General features: G+C 52.8%; 1 protein-coding gene across 1 annotated transcript in view; it reads right to left on the bottom strand.

Moving 5' to 3' along the window:
• The window catches only part of WDFY4 (WDFY family member 4), a 269,557-nt gene that overhangs the window by 2,975 nt on the left and 240,433 nt on the right, over positions 1–26,149 (bottom strand). The window contains exons 51-60 of the mRNA XM_072971154.1: positions 25,223–25,332; positions 17,308–17,461; positions 14,915–15,006; positions 12,796–13,008; positions 10,208–10,355; positions 9,051–9,214; positions 7,925–8,083; positions 3,898–4,077; positions 3,117–3,299; positions 1,047–1,131 (exon numbers count right to left, since the gene is read on the bottom strand). Of these exons, the coding sequence (XP_072827255.1) occupies positions 1,047–1,131; positions 3,117–3,299; positions 3,898–4,077; positions 7,925–8,083; positions 9,051–9,214; positions 10,208–10,355; positions 12,796–13,008; positions 14,915–15,006; positions 17,308–17,461; positions 25,223–25,332 (1,488 nt within the window). The remainder of the gene's footprint in view (positions 1–1,046; positions 1,132–3,116; positions 3,300–3,897; positions 4,078–7,924; positions 8,084–9,050; positions 9,215–10,207; positions 10,356–12,795; positions 13,009–14,914; positions 15,007–17,307; positions 17,462–25,222; positions 25,333–26,149) is intronic.

Genomic DNA, 26,149 nt, shown 5'->3' on the forward strand with positions numbered 1-26,149 from the left:
TTATGAGAACATGAAACCCTCCAGGGGCTTAGGTTTGCAAATCTGCACATGGGTTCGCTGACTCCACGCTGCGGCACAGCCCGATTTTTATTAATATGTTGGTGCCCTCGTGTCATTTCATCCAAGTCCTCCCTTGAACTGTAACCACAACCCTGGTAGTTACTTCGATTTGACAGTGGTGACCTTGGGCAGGTCAGGACAAACAGCAGGGGAAGGGTGAGGGCCTGGGGCTCCTGTCAGTCTGACGCCATTGTAGGTCCCCTAATGTCACTGGCTGGTGTGTCAGGGTAGACGTCTCTTGGAAGTCCCAGAAAATGATAATAATGACCCATATTTTGTTGAGTGGACTCCTGTCTATGTCCACTATTTCTCTGGCCTCAGCTTCCTACCGGTTAGGATGTAGAGGAAGTACCTCTACAGACAGAGGGAACTTCAGGGGCCAGAGAAGCTGCTGGGGCCGGAGTAGGGCACCTCCCGCTGCTCATTCATGAGTCCTTGTCACCAGTGAACACAAGCTCACCACCACCGTTGATCCTGAGCAGGAACCCGGGAACCCACTGGCACTTTCAGAACCGGCGGAATGGCTCCGAGGCCCTCTTTGTTTATCTACCCCTCCCTCCTTCCTTCCGTCCCCCACGCAGCCAGCGTTCCTGCTCAGACATCGACTTATGGACCACGAGCTGAGCTGACGCCTTCAGCTCATGAGACCTCGGTGGCTTCAGAAGTGGGCGGTTGAGCCCAAGACTGACACGGTGTGCTCTCAAGCCGGAGTGCCACCTGGCTGCTTCACAAGCGAGCTCTCCTCTGGGCCGGGCCAGGGAGGGGAGGGAGTTTGGCCCCTGCTCTCCAAGGCAGAGTTGTGAGTTCCTTTGAATACACAGGTGGGCTGTTGTGGTTCTGTGGCCCCTAGACCTGGCAACATCCCAAGACACTCGACGGCCTCCCAGGGCTCTGTAGGCCTGGGGGGAGCTGCAGCCCTTGTGCTGAGGACAGAAGAGGGGATGGAGGGCCGAGCTAGGCAAGGGTATCCCCAGCAGGGCAGTTACCTCTCGGGCTTGGAGGCAGAGCCCAGGGTTCCTCGGTCGCTGCCTGCCCGGGAACAGACATCTTCACGTCCTCCGTCTTCCAAATCTGTCCAGAAAAGAGAACACGCCATGGGCTGGGGAAATGAACCTGTCTGAAGGCTCAGGCGGGGCGCATCCATTCTGTCACAGCTGGGGGACACTGAGGGAAGAGGGGCATGCCCCTTTCTCACTTCTGAGGTTGACATATTCTCAGGAGAAAGTTTACTTAGGCTTCGGTTTCCCTGCGTGGAGGTTCGGCAGGGCACAAATGCAGACTGGGTGAGCTCACTCCCCACCTCCGTGTCCACAGGACATCTCCCCTCAACCCCTCACCTGCAGGGACGGGACTCAGAAGTCAGTTTATTATCGCTTTACTTAGCGAGTGCCCTCTTGTCCCTCTGTCACCATCCCCGGAGGCCTCCCCGTCCTCTGTGTCTGGCCCCTGGGCCCCAGGCCTGCTGCGAGCGCCCTCAGGCTGACCACAGGTGGCCTCTCACTTGTGGAGCCTGGACCTTCTGTCCCCATGGCACAGTGGCCAGCTCCATCTAAATGCTTCTGTGAGCGCCACACCAGGTCTAGCCCGGAGCTGGGCCATCTGGGAGCTGCCACCCTGCTGAATGGATGAGGGCTGAGCGCACGAAGACTCCTGCACATGCTCTGGGTGGCACTGTGGAAGAAATGCACCTGCTGCTTATCAGCCCAGGCTCCCCTGACCAGCCCGTTGTGCGGACCATGAGCCACCTAGCCCGGACCTCCAGCACCTCCTCAAGTTTTGGCCAACCCAGGATACTCTACTCTCTGCAGAGACCCAGGGCCCCTCTGGGCCCATGGATGGGGCCCTGTAAGGGGACTTCTCGGGGGCTCTCATCTCTCCTGTCCGCGCACACTGGCCCCTTAGTCTGCCATGCCTTCCCCATATGCGCTGACTTCCCCTCATCCTCTGGGCTCTGCTGAAATGCTACCTCCTTTGCTGTCTCTCTGCTGGAAAGAAATCCGTGCTCCCCCTGGCCTCCCACCATGCTATTCGTTCTGCTTCCTGAAACATCTTCTCCATGATTGTTCTGACATTTGAGCATCGAGGTTCCTGGAGGACAAGGCTATGTTTCAGCCGTGTCGGCGCACAGTGAGCTTTCACAAATGCTATAGAATTCAAGTGGCATTCAATTGACTTTTCCTTTAGAATCTGTGGAATTCAAGTGACAGTTTCTTGAGTAAGCCTCTTATTACTCCTTATCTTATTCATTCCTTCATCCTTCCTGTCAGTCGCAGAAAAACTACCTGAATTTTGTTCTTCCCATGTTATTCCTCCCACCTCAATGTTTTTCTTTCCCTGTCTTGGAGCCTGGATGGTCTCTCTCTCCATGGCCCTTCTCAGAGGATCCATGGCACTCTTTGATTATCCCAGTCACAGCACGAATCACATACATGGACAGATGGATAGCTGGAGGGACAAATAGGTGGATGGATGGACGGATGGACAGAAGGATGAAAGGATGGATGGATGAATGGAAGAATGGATGGACAGATGAGTAGGTAGAGAGATAAATAGTTGGATCGGTGGATGGATGGATGGATGGATGGTTGGAGGGACAAACAAGTAGAGAGATAAATAGTTGGATCAAAGGATGAATGGATAGGTAGATGAAAGGATAGATGGATGGAATAATGAAACGATGGATGGATGGATAAGTAGGTAGACAGATAAACAGTTGAAGGAGTGAATGGATCAGTGGATGGATGGATGAATGGCCCAAATATCTCTTTTCAGTACTGGGCTATGTTCTTACGCATTTGCTCATTCAGCTTTCACACTCTGTGACAGTAAATGTTTATTTCATTGTATACCTGTGTATAAAATTTTATATATTACATATTATACAATTTTATTTATTTACGCTTTGCCTGGGGAGAGCTTTGCCTTTGCCCTCACTTGCTGTGGGGACCTGGTCTGGAATGGTCTCAAATGCAGCCTGCAGATGTGACCCTTAGAGGAAGTGCAGAACAGAACCCATTTCTTGTACCCTGCCCTCATTCTGCACAAGGCACACCTACCCGCACCATGCCGTCTTGACTCCCAGTGATGATGACATGGCTCGTGTCCCACGCTGGCCCCTCCACCACGCAGCAGCAGGTGATGGCTCCTTCTGGGCCCCAGGCCGTGGTAATGCTGGCCAGGGGCTGTCCGTTGACGTTCCACAGGGACAAGTGGGCTCCAGCACAGGAGACGATGGTGCCCTGCAGAGGTGAGAGCTGGCCTCACTTCAGGCTGGGGTCACTGGCCATCTGCTCAGACATGCGGTTTGTACAACGACTTGTACACCCTCAACCGGCCACTTTCTGAGGACTGACCAAGGTACTCTGAGACCTCAAAAGACACCTTCTTCTTCCCAGCTGATTCCTAGGTCTGCTGCGTGTTCACATTTCTGGTTCTTTTCATATTGCGGTCACGTGTGAGGATATTACTTATCCCAGTGCAAACCGACAGGCTCGCCCCTCAGGCCCCTCCCACACTCCTCCCCCCAGCAGCATACTGATCTGCCCCTGGCTGACCAGCCCTGTCCCCAGGAAACAGCTTTAGATGACTGGGTGGAGGGCAAGGAACCGGGCTTTGAATGACTGCACGTGGCTCATAAAGTTGGGCCACGTCCCTCCGGAGGGAATTTCTGGGGACGAACTTCCCCACTGCATCTCCTGACATGTTTATGTCCAGAGTGCTTGCTCTTCAAGTCCTTGTCATTTGGGGCCAAATAGAGTAGTGGCCGCTGTCCGCCACCCCACCCTGCAGGGCTCACGACGTGCTGCGGACACAGACGTTGAGAAAGAGGGGCCTCACCGAGACGTCGCTGATGGCAACGGCAGACACGCCCTCCCTGTGGGTGGGCAGGCGGGCTACGTGCGTGAGGTGGTCCAGGTCCCACAGGGTGCAGGTGCAGTCTTGGGAGCCACTCACCAGGAGGTTGAAGGCGACTGATGCTGCCAGGCATGTGACAGCCTGGGTGTGTCCATACAGGGCCTAGGGACAGACACGGAAGCACAGGTTACGAGAGGGACCCTTAATCCAGCTCCCTGGGGAGATATTCCACACTCTCTTTTACTGTTGGGCTCCAGATGAGGAAACAGAGATTCAGGGTGATTCAGTCATTCCAAAGCCTGTGGTGTGTTTGTGTGTGTGTCCACGTGTGTGCACAGTCATGGGTCCACGCCTGGCCTCTCAGCAACACTCCTTTCTAGGGTTGAGGCTCAGCTGGGGAGAGCATCCTTGTGCTCTGTACTCTCCTAAGTTTGTCTGGCCTCATGAAGCAGCACAAATCCCTATTAATCGGCAACAGCACAGATTTGCAACGTGCAGTTTTCCAACCAGCAGCACAAGCATCATCTGGGAACTTGCCAGCCATTTAAATTCTTGGGCCCCACCCAGACCTACTGAGTCAGAAACTCTGGGGCTGGGGGCCACAACCTGGGTTTTCACAAGCCGCCCAGGGAATTTTCACGCACGCTCAAGTTTGAGCATCACATTAAGGGAGCCTCAGAAGCATACGTGCCCCTGGAAACTAAACTAGAAACAAGGCAGGGAGGTCAGGTCATAGTTAAAAAGTTGTGTGACTCTTTTAAGTCCAAAGGATCTGGGTTCACATCCAGTCTGGCCATGAGGCTGGACAGTGGGGCGGGGGGTGTGGTGGTGACTCAGGGCCATGGTTTTGGTCCTCAGTTTGGCCTGTGCAGGGTCCGGTTTGGCATATAGATGGCTATAGGTCGAGATCCGGCCAGAGGCCTTGCTCCCCGGGGACATGTTCCTGAGGGCCTGGGGAGGCCTGCCAGGCACACTGATACTCCCAGGCCCACTGCTGCTGGCAACGGCGGGGTTTCCATCACAACCGTCCCAGAAGCTGCCGGCTAAGCCTGGTCTGCGAGCTTGCACGCACACACGTGTCCTCTGGAATCAGCCCGAGCACTGCAGAGGTGGCGTTCTGAAGCGTGACTGCCCTGGCTTACCTAGTGGGAAACTTGCTCTCTCAGGACAGTCATCACTCACTCATTTGGGTCAACGAGGCTGAGCATCATTTTTCAAAGCTGTCACTTGGCCTGGTCACAGCAATTAAAAGTTCTGCCTCAGATTCCCATGTGTGTGCCATGGGCCTGCACATGGCACCAACCAGATGGTGCTGGCAAGGCTCTAGGTGTGACCCACGGAAGAAGGCTGCGGTCTTCTTAGGTAAGCGGAGACTGTTTAAATGAACAGAGGGAAGCAGAGGATTTGGCAGGAGCGTTCTGGTGGTCTTCCCAGAACAAACTAAGTCTGATGGCTACGTTCTGATTACAGGGGACAGGACAGCTCCAAAGAGTGCTGGCCGGGTGACCCAAGCGTAAGGACTGGGGATTCCAGGAGAAGCTGTGAGCCCAGGGTCTATGTGTGCTGTCCATTCCCGGAGCCGGGCTGCTGCTTTCACAGGGGAGGCTCTGGAGAGTGAGGGCAGCAGCCCGCACGCACAGACACCCCCCACCCACCAGCCCGGGAGGCGGGGACATCACCCCCGATCTGGAAAGGCCTGGGAAAAAAATGAACGAGGAATGTAATTTTCAATGTTCTCCATTGGCTCTTCTGTTTTCTCAGGATAATACCTCTCTTCATGGCCAACTGAAATAATTTCAGTGTATCACATCTAACTAAAGTAGCAAAAAATAAATTTTTAAAAAATCTGGAAAAAAACTCCCCATTCTGGATATACTGTGGTGAAATCGGTACTCCTAATTAATTGTGGTGCCATTGGAAAACCATAGAATTTTCTTGAAATGTATTTTAAGGAAACAATTAATCAAAAGCAAGCAGCAATCTTTACGAGATGTTTTCCGCAGCACGATTTAAAATGGTTAAAGCTTGGAAGCAATATAATTGTCTAGTTTTAGAAGAAATGGTTTATTAAACTGTGGTGCATTGACATAAAACAACTGAAATGTAATTTTATGGAGGTGAAATAATATGGAACAATTGAAATATAAATTACAGAGACTGTAGAAAAGCAGAAACAACTTGACAGGTGGGATGCAAACAGAATCAACATATCTACACAATGATCAGAATGGTGTAAATATGAAAATCTGGGGAGGGTAGTATGCAACACTGAAAACGTTTATAGGGATTATAGAGAATTGTTCAACTTTGAAATGAATTTGAAATTCATCTTCAATGTTGTAACATCTTTAGAAATAAAACACTTAAAAAAAACCTGTTAATGAAGCTATTTAATGGTAACTTCTCTGTCTACAGGACAGACACCCCTCTCTGAGCAGCTGCTGGTGTGGGGGCTCCCCAAGGCCATGTCAGCCTCTGTAGGTAACTGACGAAGTGTTTTATTTTGCTTAGGAAGTAAGAGCATGCGGGATTCCACATACTTTTCCTCTTGATTTAGAACTAGGAGAGGAGGATAAATTACGTCTTATGTTGTCAATACTGGGCTTTTATGGTGCATCTTCACCGCTAAACAGGACCTTGGAGCAGTGGTGGGGAGGGGATCATTTCCCTGGCGCCCCAAGGCAGCTTCGGGGTTGGGCTGGATCTCCCCTGTCCCCGGAGTGATGCCTGGGAGAGGGGGGCGCTCCACACTGGTAATGGCAGTGCACAGCCTCTTCGCTTAGCTCAGGAATGTGAAGGCGTGATAAAGCCAGGAACTCCAGGCTGGCTGGGGAGGACTTCCTCTGAGTTCCGCTGAAGACAGCCTGCCCTTGACCCTTGACTGGCACAGCACCTCTCAGCAGGTGCCACCGCTTCTGCAGGATTAACCAGCAACCTGGGCACTGACCCTTTTATTCCCTCACCTCACGTTTACAGAGCGCCCGCCGGAGACCACACGTGAGCTAGGGGTGGCACTGAGGACAAGGGCAGGCTCTGAGGAGACCTGAGGGACTGAGAAAGCAACTAGAGAAACCCAGAGTCAGTTCCAGTGAGACGTGCCCAGTTTAGGAGACCCTGTCAGTGGTGGGCCTTGTGTGATTAATGTTTTCTGTCTGTTTGGTTCTTTGTTTTGTTATTTGGGGGCCATACGGATAATTAAAGACCAGAGATAAAAGCGAACTGCATTGTGGAGCTGGGCGTGTCCCCTAGTGGTATTCTCCGGCAAGTTCAAGTGTACGCAGGGGAAAGCATGAAGTTGAGCGCTAGACAAACTTAGATTAAAAATGCAAACCTGACCTTTCTGAGGCTCAGTTTCCTCATCTGAATGCGGGAATAACAGTGCCTGCTTTCCAAGATTACAAGGAAGGGACAGTCTTAAGCACGCAGCAGTGCCACTCTGTTCACTGTCCTGCGTGGCGGTGCTTTGTGAGGTAGGGCCAGAGCGAGTCCCCTGCCCCCGGCTTCCACTCGCTCTGCTGCTGCCACAGCCACCCCTGTTCTGAGACAGTCTTTCATTTTTCTGGCTCTGAGCCTGGACAAAGCCTTGCACTGGATTCTTCACCAGTAAAGGAGGGACGATAACGGGACCTACTTTACAGGGCTGCTGAGGAAGTAAAATGAGGCCATTTACATAAAAGTGCCCATGACAAATGCTCAAACACGTCCCCTAGTGCAAAACAAACAAACAAAACCCCGATTTCACTGCCCCTGATGTGTGAGCATCTCTCACTGAGGTGTGGGTCTCCATGGACGCACTGGCTCTGTGTGCTTGTCAGGTCCACCCAAGGGCATGGGAACGGTGCCCTCGAATGATGCAGAGCTGCCTGCCGCCCTCAGTGCCCCACCGTGTTCTCTGCTCCGGGAGGAGGCGGGGCTTTCGGTGGTCAGGGAGTTGGAACATGCCAGGGCACCCCACCTGCCCAGGCCATTGCACCTGCCCGAGCCACCCCACCTGCCCGAGGCCCCGTACCTGCTTGAGGTGCAGGCCTGTGGGGCGGCCTTTGGCCATGCTGAGCTCCCACACACACACCACGGCACTGGTCCCGGAGGTGACAATCATCGTGGGGCAGGGGCACACGGCACACAGACAGCGGCCCCAGACGGCCAAGTTTTCGAACGTCATCAGGATCTGCAGGACGTGAGTGGGATAAGCGCCCGTGCCAGGGCCGGCACAGGGCAGGGAGCTGGGACAGGGTGACAGAGGATGCAGGCAGGTCTGGACGCTGCTACTGGCTGGCCTGTGTGCTGTGGGAACTGAGGGAACTGTTACTTGTTCAAGAGCCTGGCCCTGGTGACAAAATCCAGGCCATCTAGGCCTGTCCCCAAGGAGCTGACATCATCCAAAGAGTGGGGGAGAAATAAGCCAGCAGGAGGCGGTGGGGACACAGCAAAAACACCCTGTGAGTATAGTGAACACAGGCCAGTGACTCAGCCCAGGGAGGTCAGATGTCACCTCCTCTGGAAGCCGGGGGGAGCTTTCAGGAGGAGGTGACATCTGGGACCCATTTCACTGGCTGCCTCATGAAGGAAGTGGGGGAAGCCTAGGAGGGCGAGGGAGCTGGGTGGGCAGGAAGTCATGCCACGTGATAGGGTGGGAGACAGCGAGGGTAGGAAAGGAGGCAGGGGTTGGGGGACACAGCCAGCAGGTAGAATTAACAGGATGGCCGAACGCAGGGTTGCAGGATGAAAAATCGGATGGCTTGGTCTGGTGGCCAGCTGAAAGCTCAGGATGTGTCCTCTGAGTCTGTACCACGACCAGGGCTGGAGAAGCCCCCAGGACTTCCCACCCACACTGAGTGACAGTCCGGGCGGGCTCCATGTAGCCACGTGACCAGCCAGCCACTGAGACCACTGTGGAGGTGACAGTGTGCACCACTAACTTACAAGTTCAATTTCCGGTAACGTAGGGGGAAGCTTGGTCCACGAGGGCCCTTGGCACAGCTGCCCAAACCCTCTCAGTCCCAGGCTAGGGGTCCAGCCACGAGGAGGAAGTGGGGTGTGGGCCTGACTTGGGCTTGCCGGTCCCCTGAACACCTCTGCCCCAACCAGGAGGAGGCCGAGGCCCCCGGGGCCACCCTGCGCCCGGCACCACTCACCTTGTCCGAGCCGTAGCTCCCCAGGCAGCAGCTGAAGTCGTCGAAGCCCCAGCTGAAGGTCCTGCTCCAGTGAGGAGGCAGCAGCAGCTTGTTTGTCTCCACGGCCAGGATGGCCTTCTCTGTGGGGACGATGTGGCCGATGGCCCCTTTGGGGGATTCCGAGCCTAGAGAGAAGAGGTACATATCTGCCCCCCAGTCAGTAAAGCGGAGCTTACACGTCAAAGAGCCACGCCCGCTTTCGCCGGGCCACGCGCTGGCAACGCAGCCCTGGAAACGCGCCTGCCCGGGCAGGGGCGACTCCTCGTCAGGGGCCTTCCTCTGGGGGCTGCGTTATTTCCCAGCCCCAGCCGGGGCCCCTGGCTCTGGTCCCTCCCCGCCCTAGCGCACACGTGAAGTGTGTGGCCATGCAGGTCTTCAGGGCTGAGGGGATGCTGTCGGGGAGAGGGTGCGGCTCGGCCCTTCCTGCCCCTCCCAGGCACCGCATCTAGCAGGGCTGGGGTGTCAAGGACACTGTGCTTGGACTTCAAAAGGAAAAACCCTGAAAAACCTGACCTTATACTCCTTGGGACCAGAAAGTTATTCCACATAATGAGACTTCCCCAAAGCAGTGCACACCCCAGGTGACACGGACTTTAGACTTCACACACACACACAGCTCCTCTAGGAGGCAGGGCTGAGACTCACAGGCAGGTCGTCTGCCTTGGGGCGCATGCTTTTAGCTAGTGCTCGCCAGCCCCCCACCCCGGGTGCTCAAGAGAGACAGTGACTGCAGGTGAAGAGGAATGGGAGATGTCACCCTCCTTTACAAAACCTGGAAGCTTCCTCACCTGGCTTTGGAGGTGAGGAGGGGTGTGTGTGTGCGCGCGTGTGAACACGTGTGTTCATGTATGTGTGTGTACATGAAAGACAGAGAAGAGTGTGTGTCTCAGAGAGACAGATGGATGGGTCTTCAGAAGTCAGGGTGTAACAGAGGTGGCCCCGGACACTCCCAGATCACAGGCCTCCTCAGATTTCTGCTGTGACTGGAGACACAGCCATGCAGAGTCAGACCCCAACCTCCTGCCCAGGTCTGTGCCCCTGGACCTCCAGAGGAATGCCAGTTACTGAAGAAACAACTCCGGGACAGGACACTGAACAAAGCAGGGCCAGGTACTCACCTTTGACTGTGACCTGGGAGGGCCTCAGTGACTGCAGGCAGTAGAAAAAGGGCAGTGGGTGGCCAGGCAGACTCGCAGGCGTGGAGACATCCTTTGCAGGGGAAGGCTTCCCGGCAGCGGTCCTGGCCGGGTGGGGTTTAGTAAAGAGCTGGAGAGGCAAGGGGACAGATACACCCCACACAGGTTGTTAGGGACAGAAGGACAGAGGAGTTGTCATCCCTGGGGAAGTCGCAGCTGCACCTCTGCTCTGGGCGCTGCCAGGGCTGGGGTTGCCCCTGAGCGAGATGAGTATAAACAGAACCATCTGGTTCAGCCTTTAGAGGATGCAGGTGAGGGGCCTGGGGCTCAGAGGGGCAGCTACATTCTCGGGGTCACAGTGCAGGGCTGGTAGAGAGCCCTCCTGGTTGCCAGCTCTGTCTTCTTCTCCAAGCTGCTCAAGAAAAGGATGAGCTCGCTGAGGAGTCCTGTTCCCGGGAGAGCTGCCTGTCACAGCACAGGGTCAGAATGGCCCTCTTTCCTCCCTAGACCACGTGTCTCCTTGTTTGCTTGAGCTATTTCTCACATTGTTTTCCTTCTTACAGACTCTCTGCAGGCACGTCATCCGAGCATCAACACACGATTCTTCAAGAGCATCCATTCAAGTATTCCAAAGAGCACAGACAAGCCTCATTAGCCGCCTTTCTCAGTTTCATTTTTCTTAGATCTCTACTGTCAAATCACCCCGAATGCCAAACTTTTCACACAAGCAGACAAAGCATGAGCTGCAAGGCTGGCTGCCTGGCAGCATCCTTACTGCTGGGCCAGAGAGCGCGGCTGGGGCCGGCCCCAGCCCTCCACCCTCCCCTCCCTGACCGGGCTGCTCTCTCCAGCCATGGGCACATTCCTCTGCTCCCAGATGGAAACACGCGCTGGGCGCCATGATGGGGGAGTCGGGTGTGGGGAGCTGGCCTCGGCTGGGCTCAGCCAGCAGCCCGGGAGGCTCAGAGCAGCCTTGGTTCGGTTACAGCCCTAGATCTGGTAAAGCTGGGCGGGTGAGCGGTACAAACAGCAATCAGAACGATGATTTTTAAATGAGCATTAAGTAAAGAATGTTCTCCCTTGCACAGCAGAAGAATGAAAGCACCGAGGCTGGGTCCCTGTGGCGGCGTTCGCAGGCGCGGCCCCTTGAGGGGACGGTGCCTGGTCCAGAAGTGTTTTAGTCTGGTCTTCAGGCTGGGACTGCTTGGGGAATTCTAATCCTGATGATTTTTTAGAAATATTTTTTACAAGCTCCTATGATATTTTGTTAAGTAATATCAGAATCTAACCTTGTGTGCACCCCATGATCCCATCGATGCGAAAATATTTTTGCTTAAGGGGAAGGACTGAGTCTATAATACAGGACACAGTTGGATGGTTTAAGCTGCTACTTTGAATCATCTGTTTCATCTGTATTATTAATTCTTTTAAAAATTAAAGAAATGAAACCATTTTGCTACCCAAGCTTCTTCCCTGAAATTCTCTCCTTTCTACAAAGACTTCCTTGGCCAAACCCCTATTTGGATGTGTGGTTTGTTCTCCAAGTCACCCTCAGGCCCTTCCACATTCCCCTACCTAGAAGCTGAGCAAACGTGAGCACGTCACGTAAGACCAGGCAGAAGAGATATTATTAGGTGAGCCCACCCAAGCCTCGTTACACGTGGTTACACGTGGAGAGAGCCACTCCCCAGGATGGTCCAGGAGTTGGCTGGGTCTATGCACTCATTTCCTAGCGTGCCTCCTGGGTGGGGCCACGCTACTGCACCCAGATGGCTGTGCTCAGGGATAAAACATCTCTACTCCGAACGGAAGTCTGAGAATCAACAGGGCAGGGATCAGTTAGATAAGCGCCTAACTCTCTTGTATACCGTCATCAGGACGGGGACATGAATGGACAGTCTCACATTGCCATGTGACTACGTGGACGGAAACGGAGCCAGCGGAGCAAAAGGCTGGCATAAGGCCCCTGCATTTCACCAGGGGCACCGGCAGGACTTGGATGCTCTCACGCTGGTGCCAATATGGTGTAGGCTTTGGAGCCAGCCAGATGGGGTGGGAGCTCTACCGCTGCCGCCTGCCAGTGGTGCAACTATAGGCAAGTTATTATTTAGACCCTCAGAGCCTTAGTTTTCTGATCTGTAGAAGAAAAACTCCTATACCCAGAGCTTATGAGAGAATTCAGTAAGGTCATCACATGCATAATTAACATTTCTTGGGTGCTTATCATATTTCAAGCACTTGATGTCTTAACTCATTGGATCTTTCCAACAACCCTAGAGGGTAGACCCATATATAAAGAATTAAATTCTGTGGATTTACCATAGTGTCTATCACACATGTCACAGATAATGATAATGATGTTATCCTTCATCACTGTCACTAACGATGTCTTCACCTCCATCAACATCAGACGGTGATGGAGGGATAAGCCCTGATACTGAAGGCATAGGGAGATGATGTGGACCATTTTGGTTCTCCAGGCCTCTCTGCTCCTCGCTCTCTCTCCCATCCCAGCTCACCCTGCACACACTCGTTTGAGAAAGCAAGACAAAGGACATAGCATGCCGTACCTGCTTGGGCACCTGCCCAAAGTTGCTGACAAACCCCAGGATGGTGTTCCTGATCAGGGGGTCACTGATGCTGCTGAGGTCCATTCTGTCACCGTAGAAGTAGGGGTGGAAGCTGTTAACAGCCTCCACTGCGGCTGACCCCTGCTGCTTGTAGCCAAAAATGAGGTCTATCCAGTGGTGGAGGTTGGCACTAACAAAGTCACTTTCCAAAGCCTGGAACAAAAACCCAAGCATGAAAGCATGAAAACGCAGGCCTCCCACAGACTCATGGGCCCTCTGCCCCGATCAGGAGTGGGTATGTGGTTCAGGATGCAGCTCCGCACAGGAGAAATGAGTGATGCCTCCCTGGGCTGGATACGCACTAAGCGGGCAGAAACACCGTCCATTGAAGGACCACCTAATTTCTGCCTCCAGCTAGTGGCAAAATGGGTCTGACCAGCCCATCCAGTTCATAAAATAACTCTGAACCAGAGGAAATGTGGACCAGTGTTGGGATGTCCCAGTTCACCCGTTTCTGCTGAGCAGAGCCCAACTCCAAACCTTAGTCTCCAGAACCCACAGACGATCATTTGGAATTGTCTGGGTTCCCCTTATTGATCTTCTGGGGGGACGTGCAGAATTACACCTGGGCTTGGGAAACTCAGGTCACCTCCGTCAGGTTAATTTTCTGAGGCACGTGGCCAAAATGGCTTTGAGAAGCCTACACCTGCATAAAGCCTTAGGAGGTGTGATGCCTGCTGTCACCGAATTTCCAGCGGCAGGGCTAAACCCCAGGAGAACTTTCTCCTCGCCAACGACAGACAGAGGAAAGCACACAGCTTCATTATTACTAGTCAGGCCTGTCCCACTTTTTTTTTAGGTACAGTTTATGTATAATAGAATTTGCCCTAAACATATAGTTTAATGTGTCCTGAAAAACGCATGTGGTCGTGTCAGTCATCACCATAATCAAGACACAGAATATTTACATCCATTCAAAAAGTTCTCTTACACTCCTTTCTGCTTACCTCCTACTCCAGACTTTAGTAACCCCTGATCTGCTTTCTGTCCCCATAGTTTATCTTTTCCAACATGTCACAAAATAGAATCCCATAGTGCGTAGCTTTGTGTTTTGGCTTCTTTTGCTTAGGACAATGCCTTTGAGATTCATCCATGTTGCTTCGTGTATCCAAAATTTGTTTCTTTTTATTGTGAAGTAATAGCAATGGAGTATCATTGTGTGGCTGTATCATTTGTTCATCCATTTACAAGTTGACAGTCATGTGGGGGTGTTTTTGGTTTTTGACTGGTATAAATAGCAGTGATAAATATTTATGTACACACTTTTTTTCTGTGGACATATTTTTATTTCTCTTGGGTGCGTACCTACAAGTGGAACTCCTGGGCGATACGGCAAATGCATCTTCAACTTTCTAAGAAACGACCAAGCTATTTTCCAAAGTGGTTGTACTAATTTTTTTTTCCCCACCAGCAGTGCAGGATGAATTCTGGCCACTCCACAGCCTTGCTGACTCTTGATTTTACCAGTCTTTTAAATGTTAGCCATTCTTGTGAGTGTGTAGTAGCATCTCATGGTTTTAATGTATGTTTCCCTGGTTACTAATAATGTTGAACACATTTTCGTGTGTTTATGCTAACCCAGGTATCTGATCCAGGGTATGTATCCCCAAATGGCATCTGGCCTCTACCCAATCAGCCTCTCTGGGTAAAGGTAGCCAGATCCTGGGGCTTATCAGCCAAGTCCTCCCTAGTCTTGGAAAACCCTTTGGCCACGGCCAGCTCCTTGGGCCTCCAGCCCCTCTCTGATCTATACTGGGCAGTATGGCCTTGACTGTAGGGGTGAATAAAGACACTGACTTGCCCTCCATCCAACAAGAATATGGATTTGCTTCCCCCTGCGAGTCCCACAACAAAGCGATACAAGAAAGCCTAACGGAGCTCTTAAAAGAGCCCAGAACCCAAGCCTTTTCCTGCCAACCCAACGCTCCCCAGATATAAGGGCCTTAGAAGTGCCCATCAGTAGCCCTCGGCTTGGACAGAAAGCGTCTGTGGACACTGAGGGCATACTGAGGTCCTCATTCAGGACACCGGGACGCAGCCATGACCCCACTCAGCTCACCTGTCTGTGCAGGCTGATGAACTTCCGAGGGTCCCCATCAGCCCAGGGAGGGAGCTGCACGTCCCCCAGCGCTGTCCCGTCCTGCATACGGCCTGAATGGGGTGAGAAAGGGCAGCGTTTGGGATAAATGGGAACCCACACTGGACTAGGAACCAGGGGGTATAAAGACTGTGCTGTCCACGTTCGCCAGTTCCTGCCAAGGCCATACTGCTTCCTGCCTCCTCTGTTAGAAGTGAGCCCACCGGATCCGCCTGGAATATTCCTATTTGGGCACTAACCCTTCCACCCTCCACAAGGCCCTCCTTGCTTCCCAGGCAGTGTCCGTGCTTGATTCACAAGTCGCATAAAATGACTACAGTGTCATCATTGTCTGTACATCTTCCTCCCCTCTACTCTATGTGTCTTCATCTGGGGGCTTGTACATGGTGCCCAAACAATAAGGAAATGATAACAGTAACCATGACAACTACCGGGGATGCTGAGCACCTCACTCCATGCCAGGGCGCTGTGCTAGGTAGGTGCTGGGCACACAACGTCTTACTGAATCTTCATTCAGCTCTATGATTTATGCCTTTACTCTCCATTTTTAAAGTGAAGACAGCAGGTTTTCAGAGGGAGCTCCTCCAGACATTAAGAAGAGGAGTCTGGCTCCCAGCCTGAGTCTTTCTCCCTTCTATGAGCTGCACAACCTTGAGCAAGTTGCTTAGCCTCTTTGGGAGTCACCTTTCCTACCTGCAGCCTTGCAGGGCTAGTATAAGGGTTAAAAGAGAAAATACACATAAGGTGCCTACACTAGTTCCAGGTCTATGATGGTTGCTCAATAAAAGTTAGCCGTAGTCTTGCTGAAACCCCCCAGAGCCCTCCCGGTGCAACTGGAGTGAAAGCACTTCTCCCTCCCCGGCCCGCAGGGCTGGCCTGGCCCTTCTCACCACGCAGTCTCAGCTCACCTGCCACCTCCTCAGGTGGGTCCTTCCTGAGGACCAGAGTGACACAGGGCCTCTGAGTCACCTCGAACCATTTTCCTACTTTCTTTCCTTATAGGACCTATCTAATCAGACAGTACTTCACTGATTTGTCTGTATGTTCTATCCCTGTGCCCACAGAGTATAAACACCTTCAGGGCAATCCGCCTCAGGACACCCAATTAAACCCCAGTGCCTAAAAAGTGCCTGCATACAGTAAGTGCTTAATAGCCACTTGCTTTCCTGAATTCCCTGGGGATACCTCGGTCCTTGGCATGCAGCTAGGCCCCTCCCCTTCTGCAGAGAGCCCGCCTCCACCTCCCTCCAGCGCTCCCCTCGCCCCAGGCCAGTTGGCAGCCCCTCCATTCAGCTTCCACCAGCTCCCCCAACTTACTCCTTTCATGGGCCTCATCACATCTGCTGGGAACTGCCCTTTATATTTTCAGGTTTTCATATCCCTGATGCATGTGAAACATCTGAGAATCTGAACACTGCCAAGGCCACCAAGTTCCACGGCTCAGACTCCTGGGCCCGGGCATGCTTTAAATGCCCCGCTGGCATCTGTCTGCAAACCACCACACAAGAGGCGAGGGCCTGAGGCGGGGGCTACATCTCCTCAACGGTGCTCCCCTGGGCCCACACCTGGTCTGGCTCGAGGTGCAGGCCCACATGTGCCGTTTGGAGGACGAAGGGGTGCCCTGAGGAAGGGGAGCTCCAGGGCACCAGGCGTGCGCTAGTGTTGGTTTGTGAGTGCCTTCCTCGGGGTGGGGGATTCGTACCCCACCTCCGGGTAGGGGGGGCCGAGCCCTGCGGGGGCTCTGACCACACCCCTTCTCCACAAGTTGCCCTGATATGTGTCGTCAAGGCCCCCAAGGTGCAGTCCCCAGCGGACCTCCTCTAAAGCAGCAGGTAGGAAGGCATGGCTCACTCTGGGGTGGGTCCTGGAGGCAGGAAAGAGGAGGAGCCACCAAGGATGCCCAGACAAGTGCCCGCGGACACCCCAGCAATCTGTGCTGGGAGATGCAGCATCTCTGGGTCCTGCTCATGGGATCCCACTTAACCCGTTTGTGGGACCTGGAGGAAAATGGGGCCAGAGAGGGGCTGCGGCTTGCCCGGGTATCCAGCACGGCAGTGCCAGCCTAGCTATCAGCAAGGACTCCTACCCCCTGGCTGCCAGTTCACTGCAGACTGAGGCCTGGGGACCCCTGGGGATAGGGTCATGGGTGGAACGGTAGCTCCGTGGTCCTGCAGCCTGGGGATGTGTCCTTCCTCAGCTCCTACCCAGTGGAGGACTCACAACGACTGTACTGGTCTGGTGAGGGCCTGTGCGTTTAGTCATCCGGCAAAGATCCTGATGTCACAACCCACGAGCTGCAGGAAAGAGCCCGGCGCTGCCCAGACCCCCCGCCGCCTCGCCCAGGCTGCACTCACCGAACTCCACGGCGTTGCAGTTGGTCAGGAAGTCGGGCAGGTAGAAGAACTCTGGGACCAGCTCCCTGACGTCACTCATGTTCTCCCTGGAGGCCGACTCCCACGCGTTCTTCACGCTGTGGAACATTCTATCTGCCACGTCGAAGCTTCCACCCTGAGAGATAAAGGGGTGACAATCAGCCGAATACGGCGAGAATTCAGGCTGCACAGGCACCGCCGGGTGGGCCTGTCCTCTCTGTCGCCGAGGCTCGGGTTCTGCCTTAAGAACCATCCATTCATTCCCCAACATATGTGCACGGGTCAGTCCACACACGGGTTCCTTCAGGCATCTCTTCACGCACCCACTTCCTGGGACCCTGTACTGTGAGCGGCCATGGAGGATGCAGGACCCACGTAATAAAGGAAGTGATGTTTCCCTGGTTTGGAAATCAAGGTTCAGCTCAGAAGGTTCATCTCATCATGCCCCACTTTTGCTGAGGGCCGGCCCTGAATCAGGCGCAAAGACAGGACCCGAAGGACCCACGACAGGACAGAGAGTGGGTCAGACACTCCACGTGCAGGAAAATTTTCTGGAAAAGTTGACCCCTGGCGAGCCTGCCAGCCTGGTGACAGAAAAGGTGGCAGTGGACGAGGCCTTGGCCAGGGGCAGCAGTGGAGGAAAGCAGGTCAGGTCAGGTCAGGGCCCTGGAAACATCAAACACAGCAGCCTCGACAAGCAAGGACAGGTCTGAGGATGGAGAGCTGGGGGCGCACCAGGCTTTAAGGGATGGGAGGCTGGCCCCTCAAGACCAGCTCGGGGTGCAGCAAATACCACGCCCACCTGGTTTCCAAGGCCCATTTATTTCCACAGGTGTTTCCATGCAGCCCCGAGCTTGGCAGCCGGGACTGGACCACATTAGACACAATGCAAATTCTTCCCTTGGATTCTCCGCTCCTCTCATCTGAATGGTCAGATCTCTTCAGTTGTCTCTACCCTTATTCCTCAGGTGATTGTGGGCATTGGGAAGAGCAGAGAGGTCCCAGTCGGAGGACTGAAGATGTTGGGGGCAGAGGAACTTCAGGAGAGAGTTCTGAAACTGGGATTTGGGTCTGTCTGCTGAAGTTTAGCGACACTCAAGGGACACCTCCTCCCTGGGATTCAATACTTCACTTGTCCCCATTGAAGCCGGGCCTGTCTTGTTCAGCCAGAACTTGTCTTCCTTCTGCCAAGCTCTGCAGAGTGCAGGTGTGGCCCAAGAGCAAAGGGTAGAACCAGAATGCCAGTGTCTGCCTCTGCCCCAGCAGCTCCCTGCACTCTGCTGGGCTGAGATCTCCCGTCAACATTTACCTAAGGCAGCAGCAGCGGCAGATGAAGGATAATGAATGCGTTAGCATTTTACACACACAGAGATGCCCCTCGTAGTCCTCACAGCAGGTGCATCAGGAAGGAACTGGTACTTCCATTTGGCAGGGCAGAACACTGAGGCTCCTCAAAGTTCATTGATTTTCCCAAAGCAATGGATGGCAGAACTGGGGTAAAAACCTACGGATATAACTTTAAAGGGCATGCTTCGAACTAGTGTCAGTTACCCAGGGGAATCCCTGGGCCTCGTATAAATGATCTACTGTGTGTGGCCAAGGGACTCTGCTCTTTCTGAGAAGGGAGAACTCGCCACACACCTGGGCATCCTGACAGGCTGGTCAATTTTCAGAGTCAGATGTGAGGAGCCAGGGAGACCCGTGAGTCATTCTCTGCACAGGGTTGGGGACTCCCCTGGGGTCACAACCAAACACAGCACATAAGCAGCTTAAAGAGGTGGCTCTCCTCCAAGATCACTTTGCTCTTGGCTTAAATTAGGGGATGACGCCCACGCTTAGGTTCAAATTGCAATGGAAAAAAAATGTGGGGAGAGTGTTTTTAAATAAATCTGCCCCTAACAAGTCACTCGTTGAAATGTATTAAGAGTTTCGCGTATTTAATTTGCAGCCTGAGTCTTATATCCGCGGGAGATTGATGCCTCCTCGTCGTCCTATTTTCCTTCTGCAGCTTTTATGAGTGCTGATGGTAATCTCCTGAGAAACAATATGATTTGGTAATAAAAAGATTACCTGTATTAAATAAAAATAATATATACATAGGAAATATTGTTAGTGCTACAAATCTGGTTAAAGATATTACCACAAAGAAAAATGTTATTTTTTTCACAGCTGTCTAATGCATTTTAGGAAAAGTAATATCTTTAAAACTTAAGCCTGTATTATTTATAAAGGAAGCAATAACTGATTTTCCGATTTCCTAGATTAATAAATGTATTTGCATACATTTGTTTCAAAATGAATGGGTTTTCTCACTTCTGCAATACACAAGAAACGCCAAATTCCCTAGAAGGGAAAGCGGAGCTGCTTTGTTACTGGTATCGTAAATCAGTGGGGGACACAAACTCCGGGGGCTGCCAGCAAGGAGTCCCACCAGGACTTAACTCTCGGGGAGAGAAGGAAGGAGAAAAGGAAGAGGAGACGGAAGGAAGAGAGAGGGAGAGAAACACAATCTAGGTTCCCAGAGCATCCCCATAAAGAAAGTCCAAAACGAAAGAAAGCGACAATCAAATTAAGTCTGGAGATTGGATGAAGTGATAAGAGAAAATTACTGCACTGATATCTGCTCCTAAATCTGTTCTGCAGACACTCTTGAATATCAAGAATAATGAATTCTCTGTGTATTCAAACAGACAGAGAACTAATAGCAAGGCTATTATTATGAACAAAGGAACCACCTTGTTCCTTTGCCAACAAGGCAGAAGATGTTTCCCAGGTGATGTTAAAGCTGGAAGACGAGGCCTCTCAGTCTGGACGTTTCTGAGGCAAAAGGTTACAGTCTTTGGATTTGATGGCTAGCTGACATCACTCATATGTAACGACACCAGAAAGACATTCTGAACATTCAGAAATAATATAACCCTGGACATCTTTCCTCAAGAAAAACGCTTTAAGAGGTGCTCAATTTTACTAAGAGAGGAATCAAAATTAAAAGCAAAATAATGAAAGCAGATGTAGCCGACAAGGACTGTTGCTGAACACTGACAGAAGTTAAAATCAGAGGAAAGTTCACAATTATGGTCCAGCAATTAAAATCGGAAATGCCCTTGAAAGGAGCGTATACATGGAAGGCACCATTCCTTTTGCATGAAGACACGGCGTCTACGCGCACCTGTGCCCTGGGTAGACATTCCAGTGGCAACACTCATTAACCCCTCTCCAACATGGAAGGGAAGCTATGCTGGAAAAAGCCTGTTCAGTTCCTGACCCGCACCCCCAGGAAGTCCAGTAACTGCATGGGCTGCAAGAAACTTAACACACAGCTGTTCTGATAACGTGTGCTAGAACGTCTATTCTTCCCTCCAGTGGGTCTGACCCAAATCAACCCACCACATCCAAACTGCGGGACTGGTTTTATGAGCAGGGGGATGATCCTGTCTCATTGCAGATAACCTTTCCAGGAATTTAAAAGCACCCCAGGTAAACAGTTCACTTACAGGACCTTGTTGGTACATCAGTTGGCCTAAGCGGCTGGCGCTTGTCCGTCAAAGAGGCCACGTGCAGAGTGAGTGGAAAGCGCCTTAGCTTTAGAACCAAGAGGACCTGGGGGCAGGGAGGCAGGGTCTCTTAGTCCCTTTAATTTCCCATGCCCTGCTCTGCAAATTGTGGATGTGAGAGAGTGTGGGTGAGTGTGAATGTGTACGTGTGTGATGCGTCGCAGGCCAGGAACACGGGAAGAGGTACCACAAGAGCCCGGCTCCCTCCCTTTCACACACCGGGAACTCGGGAGCAATCATGGGCTTGGGCCCGAATCCCAGCATCCATGCGGAAGGTAACCATGGGTTCAAAAAAATAAAAAGAAGGATTTGGAAGTTATTAGACATGGAAGTGGAGGTACGAGGGGAAGTGAGGTGGGTCCTGGGACAGGGCAGGAGGGAAGCAGCGAGAGCATTGTCCGGGCGGTCGTTAGGCAACACCACCACCAAAGGAGTCAAGGGGCCAACGCGGCTTCCTCCGGCTCCGACATGGACTTGGGAAGCCCAGGTACCAGTTCAGCTGCCTCCTCAGTCTCCCTCTCCACTGAGGACGGGCTGACCCAGACTAGTCGTTAGCTTTCCTTCCTGTAGGATATGGTCTTTTACTCAAATAAAACCCACATACAATGTGCTGCCTGCTCTGAAGGGGAGGAGAGTGCACACGTACGGAACCCTCAAAAGCAGCAAACAGTTCTCATGATGAATCTCACTTTGCCCCCATCAGCCCGAGTCGGGTTACTTTAAAGGAGGAGGAACGGAGGCTCAGGTATTCAGCACTACCAGTTAGAAAGTTCTAGAGCCAGGACTTCGTCCCAGGTCTGCCTGACTCTATCACCTGGGCCTTTTCTTACTCCCCACTGAGTCAGCGCAGTAACAATTACACCTGTAGTGCGGACCCAACTCCACCCGGACCGGGCTGGCACCCACCCAGCCCCCAGCTGATCAGCCTGGGCCAAGTGCTACCCACGGCCCTTGGTTCTCTCCGCAGTTAGCATACGTTGTATGCAAAACCAGCCATCTCACCTCAGGTGGTTCAGAAAACCCTTCCCCACCGCTGGTAACGGCCGACTTCACACGGGCTGTGACTTAATTAACACAGCACTTGATTTCAGTTCCTTATTAAATGCAGCAGCGGTGGCAGTGGCACTGCCACTGTGCCCTCACTGGGAAGCTGGCTGCCTTGCTCTGCCCTCCCCTCCCCAACCCCCAGGCTGGGTCTGAGCTCAGGCCTGAAAGCAATGGGCGCTCGTGACAGGGCAGAACTGGGGGCCTGGCCCCAGCAGCGGGGTGGCTTCCCGGCTGCTCAGCTGTAGGAAGGCTCCCAGACACCGGCTCCCGGTAGGTGAGACTCCTGAGAATTACAGCATCCTGGGAGGCCAGCCCCCAGCTCTGGTCAACAGTAGTCCCACACCCCAAGGAAGTCGGAATAACAGGGCACATAGCCGACTTGTGCCTGGGTCACACTGCCCATATATCATATTTTCTGGATGGTAAGAGTCTATCATAGTAACGGCAGGTTTGGGGCAGAAAAGCAGAGACAGCAACAGCAGAGGTAGACATCAATTCTAAGACCAGCCCGAACTTCATAAGAATGTGAAGAGAATAAAGGAAAGCTTATGCCCAGGAATCAGAATATGCCACACTGCAGTTCTTAGGCTGCCCACATCCCTCTGCACCGTGCCTAGAGGGCAGGCCACTGCCCAAGGAACGCTGTACCCACCTTCCATCACAACACAAGGGGTGCCCCGCACAGGCACCAGCTCTCTGCATCGAAGCCCTCCCTGGCCAAGTCATCGAGCAAGCACATCCCTCTGGCTTATTCCCATAACAGGCCAGAGGCAGAGTCTGCTTAATGCAGAACAGAAGAGCATGCACTTTCTTAAGCTGACTCTTGGTTGTACACCTGCTCTGGAAATACAAGCCAATCTCACTTCTCTGCTCCCGGATAAGTGAAAAGGGCCCCGCTGCCCAGATTCTGTGCCTCTCCCCTTCTCTTCGTCTCCCCTACTTCATGGTCCATGCTGGGGCTGGGGGCTGGAAGCCTCGGGCTGCTAAGAATGCAGTGAGGAGCCTTTCCTTGTCACCAACAAGGGTGAAGCAAAGATCCCAAGGCTCCCACAGGGGAGCCAAGCATACTCCCCCAGATAGAGGCTCTGTGCTCACCCCCTTGGGAGCTACAATTCATCTTTTATTGTAAGGACAAAGCAGGAGACTGTTGGTTCTCCTGGTTCCAAAGGCTTGGACCAGCTGTGACACTAGAAGAGGCAGTTAAAAGAAGGAAGGGGAAGCCAATTCAGAAGTATTGTGGAGACTGCAACTCGGATGGGCCAATGTGCCATAGATAGACTGGAACCCGAATAACTAGGAGTCACATCAGACTTCAACATGGGAGTCAAAAGACCTCAAGCTAATACAACTGCCTTTGTGCCACCCCCCAAAGCAGAGAAAATCGCCTCTGATCATCTCACACTGGTTTAGACTATCTCAACCAGTTTGGGCTGGTCACCAATGGACCGATTCCAGCTAACATAAGCTCAGACCTGTTACGACTAGCTTCCAAGTGGCCTTAACCCAGTAGGTTGGCAGCACACCTGCTCCACCTGGCTCAGGCCTTTTGGGATGCTGTGCTGCAGTCCAGACTGTCTTGAATTAGGTTAAGGCAAAGAGAAGCAGCTTGCACAAGTCCAGACCTGCTCGGATGAGATCAGATGGGACGTAAAGCTCACAGTTGACACTGCTTCTACTTCCATCTCCCTCCTCCCAGTGTGAGAAGACCCTTCATAACAGGCCGAGGTGAGGCAGTAACACGTGGGACTGAGGGCCAAGGGGGAGCTTGTGAAGCACCAGCACTCCCTGGGTGGAGGGCCGTCCTGGGATGCCTCAGCATCACCGCCAGCGGGAATCATCCTTCTTGTAGATGGCTGAGGAACCGCTGGAGGGGATTCCTGGCATCGGGTACAGCTCCAGGGCTGTTTGTTCTCCAAACCAAACTTACTTAAAATGCTTGTTGCCTGAGAAAGGCTCAGGGGAAGCACACTTGTTATTTTTGAGTGAATTTCCAGGGAGAGGAGTTATACAATGTCTAGACGATCGGTGCCTTCCAGGAGTGAGAAGTGTGCCAGGACACAGAAGACAGGAGGGCTTTTGCTCCAAACCGGAGAAAGCGCCTTGACCTTGCCTACCCGTTCCCGCCCAGGGCCCAGGAGTGGGCGGGCTTTGATGCCGACCTAGGGTGGCTTTTCGTCTCTCGGGGTCAAGCTCATCTGAGTGCCCACAAAGAGTGATCTTGCTGATGAAGTCACTTCAAAACACACAGTTCCTGGGACAAGCATGCTTTTCCACTGGTGAAACTTGGCTGTCAGAGTGAGTCCGTGTATGTTCGGCAGTCTGTTACCCATCACAGCCTTCCTTTCCGAAGGACCCTTGCAAGGCCTGGATCAGGAAGGGCCCTAAACTTGGGCCCTGCTGTGTGTTCGCTTTGGAGTTGGCTGAGGCAGCTGTCTGCTGCTAGGATACCCAATGGCTCTCCCCAGTCAAAGCCTGTGTCCCGGGATAACCTTGAAACAGGATCCCAGTGATGGAGTCAGAAGGGAAGAGAGAAAAAAACTCCCCAGCTGCCCACGAGGGACCCTGTCCCAGGAAACCCACGTGTCTTGGACACCACCATCCACTCAGAGTCAGGCTTGCCTACTGCCAGCTTGTACTGGGCTGCCAGGTAAAATACAGGATGCCCGGCTAGATCTGAATTTCAGATAAATATAAATCACCGTTCATCTGAAATTCAGATCTACCTGGACATCCTGTATTTTTATTTGTGAAACCTGGAGACCCTAAGCTGGTGTGATGGTCTGTTAGTTTATGGGTGGGCAAACTGGTTAGTTTCTTTCTCGAATTTGGCTGTTCATTTCAGTATTTAAATATTTTGTTTGTCCTTTTAGGCCTTCCGGCTTGTACTGAGCATCGCTTTACGCATTCTGATGTCACAGTGGTATTCTCTTTCTTCCTTCTTTGTCTTTATTTTTCTAATTTTTGACCCACCTTCAAGGAAGTCTTCAAGCTTCCTGTTTTTCCTTTTTCCACTAAAACCTATTCATGCTAAGTATTTTTTCCCCATATCTCTCATTCCTTATATTTTAGAGTCTTTCTGCAAGACTTTTGGGCACATATAGAGGTGTATCTGAGGAAGAGCATCCGCCCTCATCTGGATGGCTTGGCATCCTGGAGCCAGCGTCCAGTGGGAATCCTGGCCTCCAGACTGGATTTCTGGCAGTGGGGTCCCCACCTGGTCCAAGCCGAGCTCTTAGACTGAGAGACAGAGCTGTCTGTGTGTGCACACACACATGCAGGGGAGTGGGCGTGCTCACCTGCAGAGAGCAGAAGGCCTGGGTGAAGGGCGGCATCCGGACCAGGTAGGAGGCGACAATGATGGCCGAGGAGTAGTGGGTGCAGTAGTGGCACTGGACAGTCATGTCTCCTGCAACGAAAGGACACGTGTGGGGAGGCATCCGCACCTGTGCTGGGGCAGGCGGCAGACCCACAGGTGCGAGCCCTGCTGGTGCTGGAGCCTTGATGTTCTGTTCACAGAAGTCAGTGTAATTTGGCCACCAGCCACCAGCGGTGGCAAGCACATTCGAGACCCTCAGCTGCAAGTCCCCAGTGGGGTGCCCTCAGGCACACAGACAGAGCCAGGCTCCGGGAAGGATCTGCTGAGGATCCACTCGGGGGACGGAGCTCTGCTTTTCTGACTTAAGCGGGACCTAGAGAGCCCCAAGGTGATCCAGTCCCACCAGCAGCACTGTCTCCTTCTGTTCTCGCTTAGAATAAAAGTACCTGTGTGAGAGGCAGAGGCTTGTTAACTTGGGGACACTCCCCCCAATCCCCAGGATGAGTGAGAACATTGTGTCTTCAGTCCCAGAGGGACCAAGACTAGAGAGGCATAAATATCTCCAATTTGCTCCATCCAGGGGTGGCAGAGCTGGATCGTCGAGTCAGAAGCAGTGCCCTGGCCAGACCGGCCCAGCAGAGTAACAGCGAGGGTGCCCTTGAGGACACTGTGCCGTGCTCCCACCATCAGTGAGTGGCAGAGCCGGCTGAAGGCACAGTCGGCAGAGGCCCCGGACATCTCCCCTAAACGGCCGCTCACCCATCCCACTGCCAGGCCCACCTCTAGCCCTAAGCCTTCCCTAGTGCCATGCGGGAGTTCTCTAAATCAGAGTTGTTTGGGGAGGTTGTTGGATGTACTTGTGTAAGGGCGCAAACTCACTGTGTGTGGCTCCAATGCCGGGTTGGTG

The sequence above is a fragment of the Vicugna pacos genome, chromosome 11 (assembly GCF_048564905.1).
Source record: "Vicugna pacos chromosome 11, VicPac4, whole genome shotgun sequence".
NCBI classification, from domain to species: domain Eukaryota; kingdom Metazoa; phylum Chordata; class Mammalia; order Artiodactyla; family Camelidae; genus Vicugna; species Vicugna pacos.